We start from the raw sequence: 17,218 nt of genomic DNA on the forward strand, positions 1-17,218 counted from the left end.
TTGAAAAAGGTAAATATTAAATTTAATATGCTTATGAAATGGTAATCTTAAGTTAAATATAATGTTTTCTTTGTCATATGCAGTTATATGAACACTCTACGCCTCGCAAGATTTTATTATTTTTCTTAACGTTCTGATTATGTAAAAACAGGACCAAAAAGAGGCAGTGGAGAAGTGCTTAGTTACGATGCAAGATGTAGAGATGGCATTTTCCGATGGTATGTTGTCGATAGATTAGTTTGGATTATGATAAATAAGTTATTAAATCTAATTACGTTTAAGCTCAACATGTAAGACATAGTTAATAATTTTGTTCTTGGTTTATTTTCAATCTAATGGTATTAGTTGATTCAATGAATTTGGAAAATTATTTAACGGTAAAGTTATTTACTTATATTTTATTTATTTTTTTGGGTAGTATACTTAGTTTACTATGTTCCAATAATGAATTATTAATAAATGATAATAACAGAATTTTGATCACACGATACATCAAACGTTTTTTATTAATTATTACAACATCAAAATATGCAATTTGTTGTCCCGTGCATCGCACGGGTACAATTACTAGTTTATCTTATATTCTAATATATATTCTATAACAAGTTATCAGAACGAGGTTTTGCTCGAAAAGGAGTTTGCTACATTCGTTATTTTCTTCTTACTTTATTGCACGAAGATCCAAATCCTCAACACTATTGTCAAAGGGACAACAAGAATGATGAATAATAAGGTATTTTATACGCTATCGCTTCTCAAACGATACCAAGGACTCGCGTGTATATTTAGAGTTCATATTTTGTGATATTGAATTGCTGGTGAAAATTACATTTGCAAGCTTGTGGATCCCATGCATTGCTATAAGCACGTGCAAATCTTTAACAAATCTGAGTGTGATGCTCGTGGAGTTGAAGAGAGAACAATTTCCGTTAAAAGCCAACTTAAAGGCTATCAGGAGACCATAAAGGAGTCGTAAATATAACTCCGAGCCAAAAGACTCATCGAGTCGAGATTTGGAATCGCCGTCAAGGGAATGAATATAGCTCCGAGAAAGATTATGATGAAAAATCCAAGATTGTGTTAAACCATGTTTACTTACACCCGCAAAAAATCTATTAAGAACCCGACCTTTATAATAGCATTGATCCGAACCCGCCCAACCAACATATGAATTCAAAGGGTCCAACAACAAATCATGCCTACAGCCACCGGAATCTTGATAGAAAAGAAAAAAGTCTTGATCGATCTTCATGATATTTTACACATACATTGACAAAAAATTATCTCAAAACTCAAACATAATATTATAAATGCTATATATGTGTTATGTGAAGTGCACACCATAAAATTGTCACTAATCAAATCTAAAAATACTTCAACAAGTAAACTTCAAAAAAGTGAAGAAAAAAGGACTTCCTGCAACATAGAATGCTTCAATCATATCTGAAAATACAACCGATAACTAGCTTCTAACTCAAAACATTCTTCAACGGAAACGGGAAAAGTTGGAAACCTTAAAAACACGATTCAAAATATTTATACATATGCACATTATACGGTCAATCGGCCAGGTCTGGGTCGATTTCTATATAACTCACAGCCTAGTCCGAATCTGTCCGGGTGTAAAACTCTGCTAGGTCTAAAACCCATTAGACTCAGACTCGTTGCTATCTCGCTTATGAAGATGGTTTCAATATCTCATGCAAATAGAGTTCTGAGTTAGAGACTGTTCGTGATTATTGAGCCAGCAAAATCTGTAAAAACATGAACACAATAGCTCGTGTTATTATATACTGACACGGTACATAATGTGGCAACTCGTTGTAATACAATATCCACCCTTTGACAAGAAACATGTTTCAAAACCACATTGGTCCATTCTTGGCTACATTTCTAGCTAGATGAAAAGAGAACGAGTAGCAGGTTTCGATAAAATATTGTACTTTTATGACCTAATTTATAGTTGTTTATAAGCCTGTGAGCCGGTTTTTTGTGCGCTTTCCAATTTTCTTTATTATTACATACATAAGTAATATATATTATTAAAAATATAATAAATATACATATAATATTAAACAATTCAGCTCGAATGGCTAGTGGGCTTCTAACTTTCTGTCTTTAAGTTTTTATTATATTATTTACTAACACAATATAATAATAAAAATTTGAGCTTGAGCTCGAACTCGAGCTAGTTGCACCCCTAATTAGAGAATTTTTAGTTCTAATAGGAAGTACAACAAGCAAGAACTACAGGAAATAGGAATACTACATGCAAATTCATAGTAGCAAATATTATATGAGAAACAGTGTATTCCAGTGCGAAAGATAGAACATAGAGATAATCTTGAAAGGGTGTTATGTACGTACGAGGGCATTAGAACCATGCAATCTGTTGTCTGAAAAGACAAATTTCAATTTCCAGACATCAATTTCGATCGCATCTGCCGAGTGCTCAGTCACGGCTTGCCTGAAACCATTAGAAATAATGAGTTATTGGGAAGTCAAACAGTGTTTACAGTCAAAGAAATCAAACCAAATGCAAGATAACTGATACATCTAACAAGTAACAACTAAAACTATCAAGTCTGAGTAATGAAGGAAGAATAATTTGCTCCAAAATTGATTTATTTTCACTACCACAAATTCCAATTCTGTGACCTTAACACAAATTCATTGTATGAACTCCAAAAATACTTTAACTGTAGGCAATTTAAAAACGTATCATACATAATTCAATCAGTCTCTATCAGACAACTGCATATTATCAAATACTGCAATTCCAGAACCCGAATAAATTTAGCCTAGAGTGAAGTGAGGGGGTTATTCCTGAATCGCAAAATCAATCCCCAGACAACATTAGAGGAAGATGAATATTCAAATTTTTTTGACAAACTCGGGCGTTAATGTTATCAGGTTTGGACAAAATGACAATAGACGCTTTTTGGATATTAAATATCTGTAAGTATTAATTTATTAACCAAAGGGATCAAAAGGCATAAAAGACAAATAGTAGGCAAAATCAATTGGAGTATATAACAGGAAAATAATTTGGTACTTTACCTTAGAAGTGTGTTTCAATTTCTTAGGTCTAGTCCTGCAATCATTCGGCTGGAAACTAGTGCTACCAAAATCTCGTAATGGGTGATATTTCACAGAAGCTAGCTCTTCCTTAGCTGCATTAAGCCTTCTTTTTTCTATTCGCTGCAATAGAGCAATAATAAATGCCTATATAACATCCACCAAAACAGTCATTTAATGCACACACACACACATATATATATTCTTACAAGGGCCTTATCAAACCCTGCGATCTGCTGCTTGCAAAGGTTAAGCTCCATCTCAAGGGAATTGACCCGAAACTCAATAGGCACACTGCTTTGCTGAACTATCTGTCTTTGTCTGCCTCGAATAATCTCTGGCTGCCAAACATTTAACGCAACAGAAGCTTGCCTGAAACATCACAAGAAAAAAACGATAGTTAAACTTCTAAACCAATGTAACGACAAAGAGCAAGAATTTACAAGTAAAAGAAATCACACCGAGGTTAAAAGGCTAAACCAAAATCCGACACAAGTACCGAGACATAGACTAAAGAAGTACAGCCTTATTATGAACATAAAAAAAACCATTCAACTCATACTCAGCACACTTCGGATTCTTTTGCGTAAAACCAACCTCTGCACATAAACTTCGAAACTAAATTGCACACGAGCATCAATAACATTTTCTCAAACAGCTCAATGATATCAACATAATATTTCCAGAAAACCGTAAACTGTATGATCATAGCTATATCTGCACAAAGGACAACCTCTTTACCTGATTCTACGTAGATTGACCAACTCAGAAACTGCCTTATTCAATTTCTCTTTCTCCTCAAAGGAGTGGTGCTCAATCTCCTGAATTTTCCTCGAACGCTCAGCTATTTCACTCTCGATTCTCAGAACAGCTCTTCTATGCGCTAGGCGCTTTTGTTCTCTACCCCTCGCATACCTATCGCATTTTTTTGCAACAAAACAATCAGAAATAATAATAATAAAACCTATTAGGCCATAATACCAATAGAAAGCCAAGATATGCACACAAGATCCCTTTTTTCTTCAATATTATCAAATAATTTTCTACTCCTCCATTAATTAACAGTGGTTCTAAATTTCGGATTTAAAGTTGAGATTAAATTATGTGTAATAGATGGCGGAAAAGAAAAAGACCTGATTTGGTAGAGGCTCTTAAATATGCCGTTGGAAGTTGAAGAGGAGGTGTAATTGACATCAAGAGGGAAATCGGAAAGAAGAAGAGGAGACCAGAGAGTATCGTCTCCGGCGAGGCGGTGGAGGCGGCGGCAGGTGATGGAGAGGCAGCAGAGGCTCTTGTGATCTAGGGTTTTGGATTCAATCCCAATTTCCATTATTCTTCTCCATAGTTCGTCTGGTAGCACCCACATCATCTGAGACCTCTCTCTCTCTCTCTCTCTCTCTCTCTCTCTCTCTCTCTCTCTCTCTCTCTCTCTCTCTCCCCCTCTCCCTCTGAAGTCGCGGGTCTTTCAACTCTGGAGTGAGTTTCTTCAATTTGCAAAATATTATTTTGGGCCTTTTTTATGTGAACTTTCATTTCAATATTCGCCCTTTTTTTTTATTTTTTTATTATAATTATTATTTTATTATTATTTTATTATTATTATTATTATTATTATTATTATTATTATTATTATTATTATTATTATTATTATTATTATTATTATTATTATTATTATTATTATTATTATTACTATTATTATTATTATTATTAGGATTATTATTATTATTATTATTATTATTATTATTATTATTATTATTATTATTATTATTATTACTATTATTATTATTATTATTAGGATTATTATTATTATTATTATTATTATTATTATTATTATTATTATTATTATTATTATTATTATTATTATTATTATTATTATTATTATTATTTTGCCTCGTGCGTTGCACGGGAAGCTATTGAAAAAAAATATAAGATAAACAAAATTAGAAATTAGTAAAATATATGACATGTACAATAGCAAAACAATGGTACACCGAAAATGTAATTTCATTAATTGCGATCATAATCAATATATCTATCAATTAAATTTAATATACATATTTGTGGTAAAAAAAAGAAAAAAAAAATTAGTGTTGGAAAGGGAAAAAAAAGTAAATAATTAAAAAGAAAAAACAAACGTGAAGAAAAAAATTCAAAATTGATCGTGTTTAGTGGGGAAGGGAAAAAAAAAAAGAAAAAACGAAAAACAAAATAAAAAAACGTGTCCTATAAAAAATGTGAGAAAATTTAGTGCTTGAAGAGAAAAAAAGAAGAAAAGGAAAAGGAAAATAAAATATTTAAAAATAAAAAATGTGAAAAAAAATTGACTGTGTTTAGTGGGGAAGGGGAAAAGAGTAAGAAGAAAAAAAAGGAAAAGAAAACAATTAAAAAAACCGAAACGTGTTCGATAAAAGAGGAAGAAGAAAAAAATAATTTTGAAAGTGCTATTAAATAAGAAAAAAATAAAGGAAACAAATATCTTACAAAAATATTTATAAAAAAATTGCTTTTAGAGTTTCGGGGCTAACATTTATTTTATATATAAAGATTATTATTGTTATTATTATTATTATTATTATTATTATTATTATTATTATTATTATTATTATTATTATTATTATTATTATGTTCATACATAATTTATATTAGTTTTTTTTTTTTTTAAATGACTCGTTCGAACTCGTATCAATATTTTTTTTTTGGTAATGAATAAACCCGCAATCAACCATATATGTGCACTAAGTAACCGAGTTGAAAGAATTCAATGCCTCCGAATTCGTGTAAAATAATATCAATCAATATAAAATGAGAGACTTCTGTCAAACAAGATAGACCAAAAACTTGTGTCGAGAAAGATTATGCATAAGAATATTGACACAAGTTTTAGTCATTATCCACAAGTATATAACTTGTCAATCGTGACTTCATAGGCAACAATATTCAAAAGAATACAGATGAGAAGCTAAGATCTTCTATTCTAAGAAGAAATCACGAGTTGATTTCTTCGTAAATCAATTCCTAAAATTTAGAACAATATGACTTAGCAGCACTCTAGGAATACAAACCAGTATTCAATGATATTGAATCCAAAACAGACTTAATTATGTAGTGAGAAATCCATAAAGAAAACAAGGTATTGTAAAATATGTTCAACACCTGGAGTTCTTTGCTTTCAACTCTCTGTAGAAAATGTGAACTGGAATCTTTTCATATTTATACGGTCCATGATCTTCATAACCTATATGTGATAAAAATATTTATCCATTAAGCTCAAATAACTGCCCACTAAGAGGGTGTTTGGCTAAGCTTATAAGATATTAAAATGAGCTTATAAGATGTTTTAGAGCTTATAAGCTCTTCTAAAGTGTTTGGTGAATTTTTAGAAAAAGATCTTAATTTTTTTTTTAAATAAGCTGTTGGAGAGCAAATAAGATCTTTTTAAATAAATACCTCTACCCCACCTTTTTATTTAGGGTAAATTACAAACACCTCCCTAAGGTATGGTCAAATTACAAAAATACCCCTCTTGTTTGGATAATTACAACCACCCCCTCAACTCCTCAAATTTAGTGGAATCTTCGAGATTATATGGAATATTATCATTTTTGTACCCGTTTTATCCCATTCAAACTCTACATTATGAAGCAAGATGATCATAATATGTGATTTTTAGCTTGTATATATCAGTTTGTGGTGCATCGGAAACTGCATTTTTACACAAAACGAGTACAAACTAGAGCACATTGCACGGAATCTAGATGATTATGTTGAATTTGGCACCATAAGGGTGTGGGTGTAAGAAAAAGTCATAGTTGAGGGGGGTAGTTGTAATTATCCAAACAAGAGGGGTGTTTTTGTAATTTGACCATACCTCAGGGGGTGTTTGTAATTTACCCTTTTATTTAAGATCTTATAATGAGTAAAAATAGGAAATTAGCTCATTATCCAAACACTCTGAAAATTCGTAAAAATAAGATGTAACAACTTATCAGCTCTTAAAACATCTTATCAGATGTAAGAGCTTATCAGCTGTTTAAAATAAGTTTAGCCGAACACCCTCTAACTCTAAATAATACCGGATTAAAATAATAAATCATATAATAATAATACTTTCGGAAATAATAAAAATTGATTTAAGAAAGTCAAAAAAATTAAATTATATTTGACTCAAAAGTCAAATATTCAACACGAGTAAACTTACATTTTCGTATAATAATATGAACCTGCAGTTAACCATATAGATGCATTCAGTTAACGGATAAACTTGCACTCACGTTTGCAAACCATACAAGGGATGTAAACGACACTAGGCTAACCATAGATTATAAAAAAAAAAAAAAAAAAAAACAAACAAACCCCCTCATCTCTTATGTAATTGTCTATATTGAACTAGTAACTTTACCCGCAAATCGCAATAACATTTTTTTAGTATATAGTTTTATTAATATATATGCATAGTTGCATAGAAAAAAAAAAAAAAAAGAATTACATGGTTGCTATCACATAAATTCTTCTGCAATAATTCTAACAAATGTATTTCTTAAAACTAAAATAATTATCTTAAGTTTGTCTTCAAAAATGTTTATTCTCATATAATTTTGTAGTATTACTAGCAATTCACCTTGTGCAATGCACGGATTAGAATTTTGCTAGCGGATTTGCAAATTTAATTTACTATGAAGGTTATTAGACAAAAAAAACTGAAAACCAGGAGATGAAAAATATACTACTAAATTAATATTAAAAAAATTACAAATATACCATTAGTGTTTCTTAGGTTGCCCTAGCAGTTTCTTACTTTTTATATATAAGATTTCATTTCATCATATATTTTGTTCTTTAAAAATAGATACTTTCAAAAATATTCACAGCCCTTAATACAAAATTTAGTTGATTTAAAATTAAAATTAAAATTCATATAAGATCATAATTTTCTAATTTCATTGGAGAAAATTAGAGTATTATATGGTGATAGGGAAATTGTTGACCATAGTCTTGTTATTATTCTCTTACCTCGTATTTTTCGAAATGTCTGTTGTAGCCTAGATATGACATCAAGGAAACTGCTCCACCTCCACAATATCAATCCAAGAACCCACAGCTCTCTTCGGTATCACACCAACTCATCGACCCTTTTCGCCCCGCCATTTTCGCCGAAGCCTCCTTCAGTTCTAGCCACCACTGTAATCAAATCGTACTTCGAAATGGGCCTTGTCAAAGAGGCTCGCATCCTGTTCGACGAAATGCCTGACAGAGACGTGGTTGCTTGGTCGGCCATGATCAGTGGCTACACCTCCTGCAACTCCCACGCGAACGCTTGGAGAATGTTCCAAGAGTTTCTGAGGGATGGGGCGGGCGTGCAGCCCAACGAGTACACCTTCTCCAGTGTGCTCAAGGCGTGTAAAAACATGGCCTCGCTCTCTTGTGGCGCGTTGGTTCATGGGTTGGCGGTCAAGCACGGCGTGCTCGGCAAAATTTACGTCGAGAATGCACTTATGGATATGTATGGCACGTGCTGCGATGGTATGGAAAGAGCGTGCGCCGTTTTTGAGGAGATTCGAGTTAAGAACTCGGTGTCGTGGACTACTTTAATTGCTGGTTATACTCACTTGGGAGATGGCAATGGTGGGCTCAAAGTGTTTCGACAGATGTTAGTGGTACGTAAAAACAACCAATTGTTACTTATCAGCCTTCAAAAGTTCTCGTGATTGTGTAAGATTACGGCATAGTGCAATTGGGTTTTCAATCTTCTGATAAGTCACAGATAATCAAGAACTAGAAGTTCTTGAATTTTTTTTCTACTAATAAACACGAGTTAGGTTCTTGCTAAACGATTTTAACTAACTTGGAACAGTTGAAATTGAATCTTGTATTTCAAACAAGGAAATAATCTTACGTTTACACGCTCTCGTCTGTTTTATGCTGACAGGAGGAGGCCGAACTAAATCCTTACAACGTTTCAATAGCTATTAAGGCTTGTGCTTCAATCGGCTCGCAAGCGTACGGCAAGCAGATACACGCCACGGTATTCAAGTGTGGCTTCGAAACAAGTATTCCCGTAATGAATTCTATCTTAGACATGTACTGCAGGTGCATCGGTTTGATCGAAGCATATCGATGCTTTAAAGGGATGAAAGAGAGAGACATAATCACATGGAACACAATGATTGCAGGATATGAAAAATCCGATCCACACGAATCCCTCAAACTATACTCGGTTTTGGAATTCGAAGAAGGCCTCAATCCAAACTGTTTCACATTCACCTCCATGATAGCTGCAGTGGCTAACATGGCAGTTTTAGGGATCGGAGAACAATTTCACGGAGGGATTTTAAGAAGAGGCCTCGAGAACGACATGGGAGTGGCAAACGCTTTAATCGACATGTACGCTAAATGTGGAAACGTAATAAATTCGTGCAAAATTTTCGACGAGATGGAGGCTAAAAACGTCGTTTCGTGGACCTCTATGATGGTTGGATATGGAAGCCATGGGCTTGGAAAAGAAGCTGTTGAATTATTTGATAAGATGGTTCAATCGGGAGTTAAGCCCGACCGGGTTGTCTTTGTTGCGGTTCTCAATGCTTGTAGTCACACAGGGCTAGTTGACGAGGGCTTAAAGTACTTCGAGTCGATGGTGAAAAATTACGATATTACCCCTGATCAAGAAATTTACGGGTGTGTGGTGGATTTGCTTGGTCGTGCAGGGAGAGTTAAGGAAGCGTATGAGCTTATAGAATCGATGCCTTTTATGCCAGACGAGTTTGTTTGGGGGGCTTTTCTTGGAGCCTGCAAAGCACATAAGCTATCGGAATTGGGGAAGTTGGCAGCTAGTAGGGTTTTGGATTTGAGGTCTAGTGTGGCAGGGACGTATTTGGCATTATCGAATATATACGCGGCTGATGGGAAATGGGGGGATTTTGCGAGGATAAGAAAATTGTTGAGGGGTATGGGGAGTAAGAGAGAGGCGGGGAGGAGTTGGATCGAGGTGCGAACTACGGTTTATAGTTTTGTTGCTGGAGATAAGTTGGGTTTGCATATCGAGTTGGTTTATGAAACGGTGGATGTCCTGAGTTTGCACATGAGAGAAGTTGGATTTATTAATCTTGATTTGGATTGCTTGATTCTTGATTTAGAAGATGCGACTTGAACGAGAAAAAAAAACGGATATTTATATTCTTGTTGTGGTGGAGCTATATAAATGTTTATGATTGGCGCCCAAAAAAAAGGTAGATTAGATTCATTCTTTCATTCATTCAATCTGGTGAAATGATGTATTTTTAGCTACACGGAGCTTTTCGAGTATTGGTCAAGAAAGAAGAAGAATAAGAACAAGTTTCAGCATAACCATGTATACTCGGGAATCGGGATAGACATCAGCTATTGGCTGGCGACGAAAACTAACTGCAGATTTTGATTGCATCAGTAACTTTAATCTTCTGTCTCTCTCTTTGCTTTTTTTTTTGGTTCCTTTTCAATTGTTGGTATTTTTAGCATACGGTACCGTACGAAAAATGGTACTAAATTAGGTTACTAAATCATGCCTTGTAAATCGAATTCTAGTTTCCTATGAAGCCAATGCAATTGTTTCTGGTATTTATCAAAGGAAAATTTATCTACCCTTTTGTGACTAGAAGATTATTTGGTTTGTGTTTTTGGTGTTACAGAAAATTAATTAATTGAGAATGTTCTATTAGTATGAAAATGAAATGGAAAATTTAATGTTTATGTTTAAACGTGTTTCGGGCGAATGATTTGAGAATGAGATCGATTTGAAAATATAAACGACAGGTTGCATATCCAAAAGTAATCGATAACTTCATAAGAAACCGAAAAAGAATTACAAGTGAAGAGTTATAACCTACATTCCTACAACATATACAAAATTGTTAATACGAGAGATTGTTTACAAATACGTGCTTTTCCATCCTCATTGATACACTTGTCCCGGAAAAAAAATTGCATCCACATTCGAATTTTCCGTCACCGACTTCTGAATTTGAGACAATGTAATACTTCCAAATTGATAAGAAATGGTAATGCATGTTATATTTTGCCTTCGTATTTTAATAAGGCCTCGTTTGGTTGCCAAGATATAATTAGCCAAGATGAGATTAAATAATCTAATGAAAACCCAATTGTTTTATGTTTTATTGGTGCATCATATTTTGGCTACCAGTAATCCATGCAAGAACAAGAACCATGCTTGAAATGGTGAAACCGATGCCGATCCCTAATCACAATCTCACGATCAAAAGCTTCGGATACAAGTTTCGCCGCCGCATGGCAATCCCCGCATATTCTCAAATTCTTGATTATTCTTATCGGTGCGGGCCCACTAGTCGCAAAAAGGCCAAACGCAATTGCAAGCTTCTCACTATGCCTAGACAGATTCGTTTCTTTCTCCTCTTCGTCTATATCAAGCAAAACCTCACCCACACCAGGCGTATACCCCAATCTCTTCAATCTCCGCCCCATCTCCGCCAGCATCCCGTCAATCTCCTCCATCCGTGGGTGCGATTTATCTCCGGCAAGAAACTCATGCACAACACCATCCGCTTCGATCACACTGCAACCCGGAGTTTTCACCACACCGTGCTGACTCATCATCCCTCTTATCTCCATCACGTTTTCCCAATTACCTTTCGAAGCGTATATGTTCGACAAAAGAACGTGAAACCCATCATGCTCCGGCTCGAGTTGAATGAGCTTCCTCCCTATTCTCTCTCCCGTTTCTTTATCACCGTGTTTCTTGCACGCTCCAATCAGAGCGCCCCATGTGGCAACATCTGGTGCCATTGGCATAGTGTTGATCACTTCCTCTGCTGCCTTAACCAGCCCCGATCTTCCAAGAAGATCCACTAAACACCCGTAGTGCTTAATATTCGGTTCTATGTTATATTCATTCACCATCGAATCGAAATATCGCCGCCCTTCTTCGACTAAGCCCATATGCCTACAAGCACCAAGAACCGCTACAAACGTTATTTCGTTTGGCACAACTCTGCATTTCTTCATCTCCTCAAAAGTCTCGAGAGACTTTCCGACTTGCCCATTAATGGCAAATCCAAGAATTAGAGCATTCCATGAAGAAACTCCCTTTTCCTCCATTCCTTCGAAAACCTCTACCGCATTTTCGACACTCCCACATTTCATGTACATGTTAATAAGAGTTGTACCGAGGATTGTATTCACCTTCAGCCCGTTTTTACGTATGTAAGCGTCTAACCACTTGCCTTGCTCTAGGGCTGCAAGTTGAGTACAAGCTGAAACCACGCTCACCAAAGTGGTTTCGTCTGGCTTAACGCCTGCACACTGCATCTCGTGAAATAACGCTAAAGTCTCGGAAAATTTATCGAATTGGGCGTAACCTGATATCATTGAGCTCCACGAGACAACATCTTTCTCAGGCATTTTATCGAATAGTGCCCTTGCATTCTCGAGCATTCCACATTTGATGTATCCAGAAATCATCGAATTCCAGGATATTAAGTCCAAGTAACGACCGGTATTAAAGAGCTTCTTCGCAGAAAACACGTCCCCGCATATGGAGTACATGTGAATCAAAGCATTTTGCAGATTTACGTAAGTTTCGAAACCGACTTTTACAGCCAAACTATGAACTAATTCACCCGTTCGGATACTCGATAAATGCGAACAAGCAGAAAGAACGGCCACTATGACCACCTCATCCACACTAATCCCATCATTATACATAGTCAAAAACAGATCAAACGCTTCTTCGTACATCATGTTCTGCTCGTAACCCGAAATTAAAGCAGTCCAAGATACTAAATCCTTCTCCTCCATATCGTTAAACAATTGACGTGCCTCACTCACCCTGCCACACTTACCCAACAAAACAATCATAGAATTTGATGCAATGACATTTCTTCTAGGCATCATACCAAACAACAGCTTTGCCTCTTCCACACACCCGCCTAAAACATATCCAGCCAACATTGAATTCCAAGAAACCAAATCTCTAAGAGGACTTTCATCAAACACCTTTCGAGCATCACCAACGCGCCCACACACACTATACATATTTACCAAGTTGTTCACCACATAAACATCTCCCTCGAAACCCATTTTCACCACGTGACCGTGGAGCTCCCTCCCCTCAAACTCGGCGAAACCGACGGAGCAGCCTTGAATCAAGATTGGGTAGGTGTAATTATCAATGCATAAAAGGCCGTCCTTTATCATTGATTTGTACAGAGAGATCGAATCCCGCGGCCTGTTTCGCTGCACGAAGGCTCTAAACATGGTGTTCCAAATGAACCCATTTGAGTTCTGAATGTTGGCGAAGATCTTATGGGAGTAATCGATGTGAACGAAGGTTGAGTCTGTGGAGAACTTGAGGATTCTGCTAGCAGCATAGGCGTCGTTGATTAGCCCAGTGCAGATCGTTTGGCATAAGACCTGATTGAAGAAATTGAGATTTCGGCATTGTAAGAAAAGAGTGTCCAAATCTGAGAGAGTTATTGTTGTTCTTGAAGTGGGTTTATAGTTAAGGGATGATTTAATGGCTGAACATGAAATTAACTTTCCCAGACTCATGTATGAAGTTCTTTATGCAAATGAAACAAGTACCGCCTAATCAACAATAAGAAGAGAGAGGGAGAGAGAGCATTCTAATTCAAATTCGCGCCCGACATTTCTTAATTTCTTGATGCGATATAACCGTAAAAGACCGCATAATTGGTACTTTGCACCCTTGAATCATATGTCATAGGACAATTGTCGATAAAACTTAAAGTGTGTATATTGTGATAAAACTAAATAGTACTTTGCACCCTTAAAGTGTCGATAAAACTATCATGGGGTTGTCTAGGGTCCGAGAGGGGTTGTACTACTCGGACCCAAACGATTGAAAATCAACCAATAAAAATGTGACACGTATGATTTGTACGAACCCCACAAAAAAAGTACGATACCTACCTTATAAGTGAAATTACATAAAAACCCCTATAATTAAAACTTAAGTAACAATTAATAATAATTAATAATTAGGGTCATGACAAGGGACTTAATGCACATTGGTCCACATAAACAACAATCTTTCAAATAAACTCATCACCATGTCTTTACTCTAAAATACCCTCCATAATATATTTTTTATCAATTTCATCCATTATACTCTAACTTCCTTAATATTACACATTGACCCCGAATTTAAACAAATATATCACATTAACCCCCATTTTAATAATTTTTTGAAAAATATTTTTTTTAGAAAATAAATTTTTTTCTGAATTTTTTTTTCCGGCCAGATTCCGGCGTTGACCTGGCGGGCGTTGTCCGGCATTGAATTTTTTTTTTTTGAAAACATTTTTTTTTCTGATTTTTTTTTTCCGGCCAGTCAACCGCAGTTGACCACCGCTCTCCGACGTTGACTTTTACTTTTTTTTTTATTTCGTTTTTGAAAAAAAAATTCTTAGATAAAAATATTTTAATTAATATTACTATCTTGCCTACTAAATTACTGTCTCGTACAGTAATATAACTATTTCGGACAATAATATTACTGTTTCAGACAGTAATATTATGAATATTATTTCCCGAACCGCAATATTACTAATATTACTGTCCCAAACAGTGACATTATTGCTTGAGACAGTAATATTACGGTCAAAGACAATAATATTACAGTCGAAGACAACAATAATGCAGGCCAAGACGATAAAATTAATTAATACAGTAATATTATTGTCTCAGACAGTTAAATTACTGTTGGAGACAGTAATTTTGAGCCAAGACAGTAATATTAATTAAAATATTTTTTTAAAGAAAAAACAAAATTTAAAAAAAAAAGTCAATTAACAGTTAAATTATTGTATCCGAAAGCTAAATTACTGTAGCCAAGACAGTAATATTAATTAAAATATTATTTTTAAGAAAAAAAAGTCAATTAACAGTTAAATTACTGTCTCCGACAGTTAAATAACTGTGGAGACAGTAATTTAGCAGTCAAGATAGTAATATTAATTAATATATTTTTTTTAAGAAAATAAAGGTTAATTAACATTAAATTACTCTCTCCGACAGTTAAATAACTGTTGAAGACAATAATTTAACAGCCAATACATTAATATTAGTTAAAATAGTCTTTTTTAGAAAGAAAAAAAAAGCCGGAGACCCTGCGATTGAGCTACCGGAAAAGAATTTCGGACAAAAAAAAAGTTTTGAAAAAAAAATGATTTAACGCCGGAGACCGTGGGTCTCTGGCGGTCTCCGGTGGTGGCGAGTCAAAATTGGGGTCAAAATTGAAATTATGGTAAAAAAATGGTTAATTGGTGAAATTGGGCTAAATTAGTTAGTCGAGGTAGATCGTGGAATTTTTTTTTTTATTTGGGGGGCAAAGTGCAAAAATGACCAAAGTTAGGGGCAAAGTACAGTTAACCCTACTTTTAATTCTGTGGTTTAACAATGTAAGGTTAATAAAGTAATTTTACATGAAGTACGATGGAGTACGACCTTTGTACGATCTATTTTTACTGGGTTCGTACTTTAATTTATAATTTCATAGGTTCGTACTGGATCGTACTAGTTCGTACTTTAAATCAACGACTATAAATTTTTACTAAATATTTTCTACGCACCAGATTAAATCGTTTGGGTCCGAGTAGTACAACCCCTCTCGGACCCTAGACAACCCCAACTATCATAATTGGTACTTTGCACCCTTAAAGTGTTTATATTGTGATAGTTTTCTAATTTAAGCGTCGGAGGATAATTGTCGGGCCAACCCCGGCATGTCTAGGGATGGCAAAAAAAACCCGAATCGCTAGCTATCCGCGGGTATCCGCTTCGTTTAAAACCCGTTACCAAAACGATTAGGGTTTGGTAATGGTTTTGGTAAAAGAAAAGAAAACCGTTATGGTTTTGGTATGGTTCTAGTTTTACCTTTACGGTCATGGATACCCGACCATTTAATATATGAATACAAAAAATAATCTGGCAAAATTTTAAATAAAGTTGTAGACATCGAAATTTTGAGATAAATTACTAATTAATAACCAAAATAAATCGGTTATTAATTTAGGTCTCAAATTAAAGTCCATAATATATTTGGGCTTTAAAATGTCTGGCCCACTCTACAAGTCGAGAAACCCTAACCCTAGCTTGTGCCTATAAAAGAAGATCTTTGGTGCATCTAAAAAATCAGACTCACACAGACACATATCGAGCTCTCAAGCTCACGTCTCGAGCCTCCGCCTCGAATTCATAACATATTTGAATTCGTGGTGTTCGTGATAGGAAATCATATATATTCGATTCCTCGAATTCATAACATATTTAAATTCGAGATGTTCGTGATATGAAATCATATGTTCGATTCAAGAACAAGCTTTTAAGCCCTTGAATCAAATTAGAATAGGAGAGAAGAATCAAGGGAATTACGGAGATTGTAATCCGCTTTCGTTTGATAATAAATTGGCACGCTCGGTGGGACCATTTCCGCCCCTCATCTCTTCCTCCGATGTCAAAATTCATGTCCGTTCAACCATCCAATAGAGCGGCTAAGAAATCATTGCTGCTCGTGGTGAATCTGGACTGCTCGTGGTGAATATGGACGGGAATTAAAAAAAAAACAACAACAAAGTTTCATTTTTTTTTCAGCCACAACACCCATGGTAGCGACAGTTGCGACCAATAATTTCTTCCACCAGATCAAATTGAGGAAGCCCTCGGATATGCTCGCCGACAAACGCCACATCACCATCAAAAGAACTCGTCGATGTTATCAATTTCTACCCGATACAGCCCCACTCGTCCAAATATGCCGCCGCCATCGGAAGTGTCGCACCTCCTGATTTCGGTCAAGCCTCGTCCACTAGTGGTCATCAGCCATGGCCACGGTTCGCCTCTGCCAACAATTCTCTGTAACCTATTCGGAGAAGACGCCGCATCGCATTTGAATGTTGTCTGCACATCGTCGCCGGCCGTCCATGGCAATCCACGCAAGTTAGCTTCAATTGCCTACTCTGCGACCCATGTATCTCCAACACCACTCCAAAGTTAGCCGAGTTGAAGGCCCACCATGAATTGGATGCTCCAGGTCCATGTTTAACGGTGGGATGCCAGCAAAGCAATGAAGGCCAAATAAATTTGACTAGTGCCACCAAGCATCTGGTGACAA

At 35.4% G+C, this 17,218-nt stretch overlaps 3 protein-coding genes across 3 annotated transcripts; 1 reads left to right on the forward strand and 2 right to left on the reverse strand.

Moving 5' to 3' along the window:
* Positions 1 to 1,280: 1,280 nt before the first annotated feature.
* On the reverse strand, positions 1,281 to 4,602 carry LOC105977082 (F-box family protein). The gene is made up of 7 exons (XM_088826437.1): positions 4,212 to 4,602; positions 3,820 to 3,993; positions 3,288 to 3,450; positions 3,061 to 3,201; positions 2,368 to 2,467; positions 1,454 to 1,754; positions 1,281 to 1,373 (listed from the first exon to the last, which is right to left on the reverse strand). Exons 1-5 carry the CDS (start codon positions 4,445 to 4,447, stop codon positions 2,453 to 2,455), a joined length of 729 nt encoding a protein of 242 aa, XP_088682563.1. The 5' UTR covers positions 4,448 to 4,602; the 3' UTR covers positions 1,281 to 1,373; positions 1,454 to 1,754; positions 2,368 to 2,452.
* Positions 4,603 to 8,035: 3,433 nt separating this feature from the next.
* On the forward strand, positions 8,036 to 10,691 carry PGN (Tetratricopeptide repeat (TPR)-like superfamily protein). The gene is made up of 2 exons (XM_013002336.2): positions 8,036 to 8,732; positions 9,005 to 10,691. The coding sequence occupies exons 1-2, from the start codon at positions 8,124 to 8,126 to the stop codon at positions 10,220 to 10,222; spliced, it is 1,827 nt and encodes a 608-aa protein (XP_012857790.2). The 5' UTR covers positions 8,036 to 8,123; the 3' UTR covers positions 10,223 to 10,691.
* Positions 10,692 to 10,864: 173 nt separating this feature from the next.
* LOC105977061 (pentatricopeptide repeat-containing protein At3g62890) lies at positions 10,865 to 13,756 on the reverse strand. The gene has a single exon (XM_013002324.2). The coding sequence runs from the start codon at positions 13,633 to 13,635 to the stop codon at positions 11,245 to 11,247; it is 2,391 nt and encodes a 796-aa protein (XP_012857778.2). The 5' UTR covers positions 13,636 to 13,756; the 3' UTR covers positions 10,865 to 11,244.
* Positions 13,757 to 17,218: the final 3,462 nt, after the last annotated feature.

The sequence above is a fragment of the Erythranthe guttata genome, chromosome 2 (genome assembly GCF_056151865.1).
Source record: "Erythranthe guttata isolate IM_541 chromosome 2, IM_541, whole genome shotgun sequence".
NCBI lineage: Eukaryota > Viridiplantae > Streptophyta > Magnoliopsida > Lamiales > Phrymaceae > Erythranthe > Erythranthe guttata.

What these genes read in the sequence shown, in the direction of transcription:
- LOC105977082 (XM_088826437.1), bottom strand. Translation starts at nt 4,447, where the DNA reads ATGATGTGGGTGCTACCAGACGAACTATGGAGAAGAATAATGGAAATT. An exon ending in GTCAATCTACGTAGAATCAG is followed by an intron (nt 3,451 to 3,819) that starts GTAAAGAGGTTG and finishes GTGATGTTTCAG; the next exon opens with GCAAGCTTCTGTTGCGTTAA. An exon ending in CAGGGTTTGATAAGGCCCTT is followed by an intron (nt 3,202 to 3,287) that starts GTAAGAATATAT and finishes GCTCTATTGCAG; the next exon opens with CGAATAGAAAAAAGAAGGCT.
- LOC105977061 (XM_013002324.2), bottom strand. Translation starts at nt 13,635, where the DNA reads ATGAGTCTGGGAAAGTTAATTTCATGTTCAGCCATTAAATCATCCCTT.
- PGN (XM_013002336.2), top strand. Translation starts at nt 8,124, where the DNA reads ATGACATCAAGGAAACTGCTCCACCTCCACAATATCAATCCAAGAACC. An exon ending in TGTTTCGACAGATGTTAGTG is followed by an intron (nt 8,733 to 9,004) that starts GTACGTAAAAAC and finishes TTATGCTGACAG; the next exon opens with GAGGAGGCCGAACTAAATCC.